Below are 7,424 nucleotides of genomic sequence, written 5' to 3'. Positions count from 1 at the left end.
GTTGCCGGTGCGGTAGGCGCGCGCGCGCACCCCGCCCCCCGCACGCCACTGCTTTGGACCTCTGGAACGCCTTCGTTTACCCGGTATGCGAGAGTGACGCCTGGCCGAGGAGCGACCCACTCTATCACGAGCGTTTTATTTGCTTTCATTTCTTGCATGTTATCCAAACACTCCAAAATAACTGTAACTAAATTAGCCTTTTTGTTTTCATAAGCATAAGCGCTCCTGATATAGGTAGAGTCCGTTCTTTAGTTCAGATTTTGATTTTTTTTAGTAACATTTTAGATAGCACCAAATTATTTTAAAATACTCAATATCTTATAAAGCTACGTAGTTTGAAGCATCCACATTCTATTATTGCTGAAATAGTATTAAGAAAATCCGAGCCAAATTTTTAGGTTCCTCGCTTACAATATATTTGTGGCTTGAATTTTATTTATTAATTGGTGAATGTATTCTTCTTAGGGCAACATGAAGCAGCACATGCTGACGCACAAGATCCGTGACGTGCCGCCTGGTTTCGACAAGAGCTCGAGTGGGGCCGACGAGGGGCGAGAGCAGAGCCCCGACCGCCGCTTGTCGCCTGACAAGCTTGACTTGAAACGCTCGCCGTCTGCGCACCCGCCGCCGCCTATGTCGCACCCCCCACCCATCGATATGCCACCACTGCCTAAACGGCCCAGCGGTAAGTCCCGAATATTCTGAAATATTAATATGCAGAAAAATTGCTCTGCCCAAACAACGACTGCCATGGACTTTTTTCTGCATTTAGCGCGGAACTAACTTTTTTTTCATAATTAACCCTTTCTAACGAAAAAGTCGATAATTAGTCGTGTTCGTTTCTGGGAAATCGTATAGTGATGTTGAGTTTGTTGTGCAGTACCGAGCGGGCCGAGCCACCCGCCTCCTCCGGCGTCGTCCAAGCACCTGTGCGGGGTGTGCCGCAAGAACTTCTCCTCGTCGTCCGCGCTGCAGATCCACATGCGCACTCACACCGGCGACAAGCCCTTCCGATGCGCTGTCTGCCAGAAGGCTTTCACTACCAAGGGTAACCTTAAGGTATGTCTCTTCCAAAGTTGTACTTTCCAGTAGTTCTTATCGATCGCGATAACTTAGTCCATGATTCTTAGTCTTCAAATCTGTGCTCTAACTTTTATACCCTAAACATTTGATTTGCAGTTAGAGCGACCTACAGTCTTTTTGATGCTTCGTCAGACATTTTAGAGGTTTTTAATTTAATTGTATCTTTATCCCTAGGTGCACATGGGCACCCACATGTGGAGTGGTGGCGCGTCTCGCCGTGGGCGGCGCATGTCGCTGGAGCTGCCGCCGCGGCCGCTGCACGAGCCGCACGACTTGTTGCGCCGCCCCGACCTCTTCTACCCGTACCTGCCCGCGCCTTTCCTCAACGGCATGCAGCAGAAGGTGAGCCGAAATATATCTTTACTATTGCTGTAGCTTCTTCACATTGCTTTTTTCAACGTAACGGAAATGCTATAATCATTTTGTTTGCTCAACAGCTGAATGAGATATCAGTGATACAGCAGAGCGCGGGCCAGAATGGCGTAGCCGGGAAATTCCCCGGCCTACTCGGATTCGGAGCGTTCGGAGGCGCTCGGGCGGGCGCCGCGTCCCCGCTGGAGCGGCCGCCGTCGCTGGAGGGCGGCGACGAGCGCCAGGCGGCCATGCGCGAGCTGGCGGAGCGCGGGCGCGAGCTGGCCGAGCGCAGCCGCGCCCTGCGCGAGGAGGGCGAGTACCGCGCGGGCGGGCACGGCGCGCACGGCGCGGGCGGCGGCGCGGCGCAGGCCTCCCCGCCCGCGCCGCACCTGGCGCACCCGCTGGGCTCGCTGCCGCCGCCCGCGCGCACGGAGGGGCTCACGGTCTGAGCCCCGGCGCCGCCCGCGTCGCGCGCGCACTACATTCCAGAGGCCCGGCCGTAGCCGAGCGGCCCGGCGACGTCGTGTCCATATTGTACAAAGAGTTAGTCTAGAGTGAGAGTGCGGACCGATTCGCGACGAGGCGAACGAATATTGTAGCGTAATTATGTGCGAGGTGTAGCGCTATGTACCGTTGTTATTCCACGTGTTATTACGCCTAGTATTACTGTAAGTAACTTATTATGCACGAGTACGGGCCTGGGGCAATCGGGGGCTCGTCGCGAGCTCCACGTTTATGTCATTACTCTGTGATAGTGCACATTTGGAGGCTGCGCCGGACGCACTGGAGGGCGGTCAGAGGGAGCGAAGTCGTCTCATGACGCAGTCGAATGTGCAATGACATCAAAAATTAAATATAAATTATCCCAAAAATTAAATAATTTTCATAAAACTATATCTTTTTAAATTAAATGTACATAATTTGTATAATAGTATTGTAATGACGACTAGATATAAACTTGAGTTTAATAAGATATTATGATATTATATTGTACGACTACAACTGGAGTGCAATATGCATGATTTTGTCTTTTGCCACATTCCAACAATTGATGTTAATAAGGAAACACGTTTTGAAATCACTAGTTTTCTTTGATAGCAGTTAAATTATATCGATAATCGGTTGATTAAAACAAAAAATGTAAATTAATACTTATTCCATGCGATTAAACCCATCACATTGTATGAAAATACAGAAAAGTAATTTCTTGAAAATTCTATTACCTACGCATCTATTGTCTTTAGGTATTCAATATTGTATTACAATACATTTAATTGTAACAGAGGTTAATGACATATTCATATCATGTAAATTAAAAGTATTTGCATTTGAGGTCTATAGTTATAAGTATTTAGAGTCATAGCTATTATATTGCTTTAGAATACTTCAACATATCTTTGTAAAAATGTGAGCGACTGGCGTTATGACGAGATATTGACCTAGTACTTAACGGTTATATTATTTTGTAGTATCACCGGCACTGTACGCAGACTGACCACGACTATGTACACACATTCATCAATTTCTTTCCAAATATGCATTTTCTCAATGCCTGTAGTAGACGCCGTAATCCAGTTGCTAATAAATATAATTATTTTTTAAACAATTACATATGTATTTTATACTTTCGACACTAGTTATCTGTGTATAAATGTCCTACTAAATTATTTATAAATTATAAATCATGCATACACTCTTAGTATTATAATGAATGCTTGCGGGCGATAGGCCTTCGCGACAGTTTAGTTGTTTAGAATAAATTCTCATAGCACCTACAAGCTAATTATTATATCAAGTTGCAAATAGATATTAGAGAGTAGTATTAGTCATGAATATGATGTGTCATGTCATGTCAGTATAAATAATCATTGTAAATTATTAAATGTTTATGTAAATGTCCAAAAAGTATTCAAATTATTTAAAAAAAAAACAATTATTATACTAATAATTATTTTCTTTTTTGTTATTCCTTTACCCCGATTTTCCTATCACCAATTTTAGTTACTTTTTTATCACATCAGGTGCATTCGAAGCAAGCTCAATATTGATGGAAAAAGAAATCTGACAGTTAAGAATTTAGTTGAACATGGACTTTCACTAACAAAATATCTAACACTAGATACGCACTACAAAACAAACACTAATGATACTTTTAATCTTTTTAATTATAATCTAAGCATCTACAAAAGGGTTGAAAGAGAAAAAAATATACTTAGTCCACTTTCTTATTCATATTTTGTATGTTTCCTCTGATAAGAAAAGATGGATCAAAATATAAAAAGTGACTGAAATTTATATTCAGTAGAAGAAAAAAGAAATGTTTCCAATACTTGGTCATTAGACCGCACCTAATAGTTTTTTATATCTATTCTAAATGTAGGCTACCAATCAAACAACAATAAATACTAAAACATTATATTATATTACCAAGCGCACATAAAAGTTAAAAGTTGATAACACTGGCTAGTTTCTTGACGCGGTTGAGCAGTAAGTCTCCTTCGCGTATGGTGGCCTGGTACAGCTGCGAGCGGTCGGCGTCGGCCCCGCGGCCCGCGCCCGTCACCACGCAGCCCGCCACCGCGTCGATACGGCATTGCAGGCGACCCGCGGCTGTGAAGCTAGAGGAATATTTGTAATTACTATGAATACTAAAAATAGCTTAAATTTTCTTATTCATCAAGGCCCGTGACTTGCATTTTATAACTTTATAGAGAAAAGTTGTGAGAAATGTTGAACTAATGTGAAACCATGCATATTGACCAATTTAATAATTGCCCTAATAACAATGATTTTGGCAACTATCGTGGTTCTTCCTCGACAGTGGCGCCAACTGGTGAGCACAAAAACGGTAGACGTTTTTGTTGATAAATAAGCTTTAAATTATCTGTATCTTATTAATTAAGTAAGCAAATAAGAACGCACTAAATGAGAGTACATTTAGCGCATACGCATTGCGTAGCTCATTTGTAAACCATTGTGATATGTTGCAGGAAATTTCAAAAGAATTTCGAATGATTGTATTTTTGATGATAATGCACAAGCAAACAAAGTCCTTTACAACTTTTCTGGACGATTTTTACCTTTAAAAAAAAACGACTCCCGCACTAAGGATTTTAATCCTTGTTTCACAAACATACAAATCACATACACAATGACACCCAGACTCAGAACAAGCATTAGTGGATCACACAAATGCTTGTCCTAAGCGGGGATCGAAACCGCGACATGACGCGCACAGTGAGTGTTTGAAGTACAAATATCAACAGCTTTCAGATAGCCTTATGTATGCATAAGTAAGTTTAACTTACTTGGAGATCTCTTCCTCAACAAACTCCCGGGACACGCCGAAGGTATCAGCAATGTTGTCGAGGCTGAGCGAGCGGTAGGCGCGCAGCAGCTGCACGTACGCCTTGATGCGGGCCTCGCGCACGTAGTGCTGGTAGTGAGGCCGGAACACTGGGTCTACGCAGATCTGAGTCTCTACCTGCATAGGTGATTATATGTTTTAGATATTTAATAATAATAACTAGTAGTATAGAACTTTATTGGCATTGGCTTTATAGGCATTAGGCAACATTTCTGACTCAACATATTCAGAAATATTTAACAACATCGCGCACCATTGCCAAATTTATAGTTGCAAATATTTTCTTGCAAGGTATTTATCTATAACCTACCCTTCTATATTCTAGCACGCAGACAAGGTCGCGGGCAACAGCTAGTTCGTACATCAAAATTGTCGGAATAAAAGAGATAAATTAAAAACTAGTTTACCCATGCAAGGCTCTTCAAGAAGTCAGCATAACGGCACTCATGAAGAGATTCCACAAGTTCCCTGAGCTCTGGGAAGCGGGAGCGCAGCGCCTGCACGGCCGCGCCCTGACGCCGCAGGGCCGACTGCAGCGCGTGACGCTCCAGGGCCAGGGCACACGCCAGCACACAGTACTGGATGATGGTGCCTGGAATATGTGTTAATGTTATATAAGAGAAGTCCAACAGGGTAAGACAGTAAGGCTATTTTGAATGATTCCTACATAGATATATAACTGTAAATTTGATAGTTAAGTACAAAAAATAGCACTTAAATTGAAAACAAAATATTACAGTATGATTATTTGTATTTTATTTTAGATTGTGCATTTGTTTGTCTTTACATAATACAGATATATTTCTAGTTGCATTATTGATCTAGCAAGCAATGCAAATTAACCTTAATATTTGTATCATTATTTTCAAAGCCAAAATATTTATTTAAATATATCTTTTTTTAATTTGACTACACCCAACTTACCAAAGTCAACCAATTCATATGATTCAAATGTTGACACACAATCAATGAACAGATCAGCTGCTTTGCTGTAATCTCTGACAGCGAGACAATAGATAGCTTCATATGCCTTCAGCTTGTTCCTGGAGCGCCAGTCACCACCCTTGTCAACTAATTCATGTGCCTGGAACATAAATTAGCTTTTTTAGGAAAAGATACCACAAAATGAAGCAATTTGACAAAGTTATCAGTCAGTCTGTCCACTACTTCTATCTTTCAAAGTATTTGTATCCTACTGCTTAATATCTTTGTTTATTAAATATTCCTGTTCTTTTAATTTATCTTAGATACACAGTCCCATGAAAACAATAAATTTGAAACGGAAACTAAGACATTCATCTAAGATATATATATTTTTTTCTAATTATTTGTGACCATCTTAACAAAGAAGGGATTTTCGTCACATCATCATTCACTTAACAAAATCGAGGGTATTTTGTCATGAAAAAAGGTGACTAGAAATTTGGACATTAAAATTAATCCCAGGAGTTTAAAAATATTACCTTGTTGATGTTCTTCCCCATTTCTTTAACATTGCAGCCGTGGAAGTAGGCAATCCTAAACAAAGCAAAGACAGCATCTAAACGCCTGTTGGTAGTCAATGTGGCATCTTCATACTTTGTAGTAGCCAGTGCAGTCGCTCCCTCCTTGTCACCTATCGAACATAGATAGTCCAACCTGAAATTAGAAACAAAGTATGTATTAAATTTACGATTCACTGTGACAAAAAAAAACAATGAGCAAAGTGGCCTGTATATGCTGCAGTTGCTTTATGCAGGCAATGTATGCCAGAAACTTGCTGTAATCAGTCCAGAAAAAAAAATCTTACCTATCTTGCCAGACAGGAGTCTCTGAATCGTCTTCTTGAAACTTGCCTAACCTGTCCTGGTTTTCCTTGGCCATTTGATCGTATAATTTCTGATCGAAGCGCCATCCTAGGTCGTTACAAACCTCTTTATAATAAGGAGCCATGTTTCCGTTCTTGATCCCTTGTAAAAGCTGTTCTTTCAGCTGCTTATCATCTTTCAGCTGGGGCAAACTAAGCTTGAACTTAATTCCGGCCAATTCCATGTATTCGGGAGTTTTACCTTCAGCAGAAAGCTCCATCTTGTGTTTTTAGATTAATATTTAATAAATAACAAACAGATTTTATAATTAACTAGAAGTAAAGTGTTCAACACAACAAATTTGTCGACTCTTTGCTGTAACAACTTGGAAAAACAACAGTCACTGTCCGAGACTTACAGTGTTGAAAGAACAGTTACATGTTGAACATAAATAAGTTGCTATCTCTTTTACTTATATGCTAGATGAAACGAAAGATCATAACTTGCATGCTATAAATTGACGATAGCCACGCATTCCAAATTGGAACACCAGCACCACAGATAAAAAAATGATCCACACTCGTATAGACTATGTAATGAATGAAGATAAAATCGACTAAGGACCTAAAATTAAAATAAACACAGTATTATTTTTATATGAGTGTTTACGTAAAAACATAATAAACAAAAACTATAATCAACACTATCAAAGGTAGTTTTTTAAAATGTATTTCATCTGTCTTACGCGTCAAGCTAAGATATCAATAGTAGCAGTTTTACAAATAATATAACTTTAACAATTTTGATCTTCCCTTGGAAGATGGGTAGGCCTT

At 40.5% G+C, this 7,424-nt stretch overlaps 2 protein-coding genes across 2 annotated transcripts; one reads left to right on the top strand and one right to left on the bottom strand.

Moving 5' to 3' along the window:
* Positions 1–465: 465 nt before the first annotated feature.
* On the top strand, positions 466–1,886 carry LOC113493322 (sal-like protein 1; the record flags this gene model as incomplete). The annotated part of the gene is given in 4 exon segments (XM_026871253.1): positions 466–685; positions 881–1,059; positions 1,258–1,425; positions 1,521–1,886. Coding segments are annotated over 4 exon segments (927 nt in total).
* A 1,952-nt stretch (positions 1,887–3,838) lies between these two features.
* LOC113493521 (26S proteasome non-ATPase regulatory subunit 6) lies at positions 3,839–7,008 on the bottom strand. Its single transcript, XM_026871530.1, has 6 exons — positions 6,594–7,008; positions 6,268–6,442; positions 5,729–5,888; positions 5,212–5,396; positions 4,746–4,921; positions 3,839–4,055 (listed from the first exon to the last, which is right to left on the bottom strand). The coding sequence occupies exons 1-6, from the start codon at positions 6,869–6,871 to the stop codon at positions 3,881–3,883; spliced, it is 1,149 nt and encodes a 382-aa protein (XP_026727331.1). The 5' UTR covers positions 6,872–7,008; the 3' UTR covers positions 3,839–3,880.
* Between the last annotated feature and the right edge of the window lie 416 nt (positions 7,009–7,424).

This window comes from Trichoplusia ni, chromosome 4 (genome assembly GCF_003590095.1).
Source record: "Trichoplusia ni isolate ovarian cell line Hi5 chromosome 4, tn1, whole genome shotgun sequence".
Taxonomy (NCBI): domain Eukaryota; kingdom Metazoa; phylum Arthropoda; class Insecta; order Lepidoptera; family Noctuidae; genus Trichoplusia; species Trichoplusia ni.
This window is presented reverse-complemented; position numbering and strand designations above follow the sequence as displayed.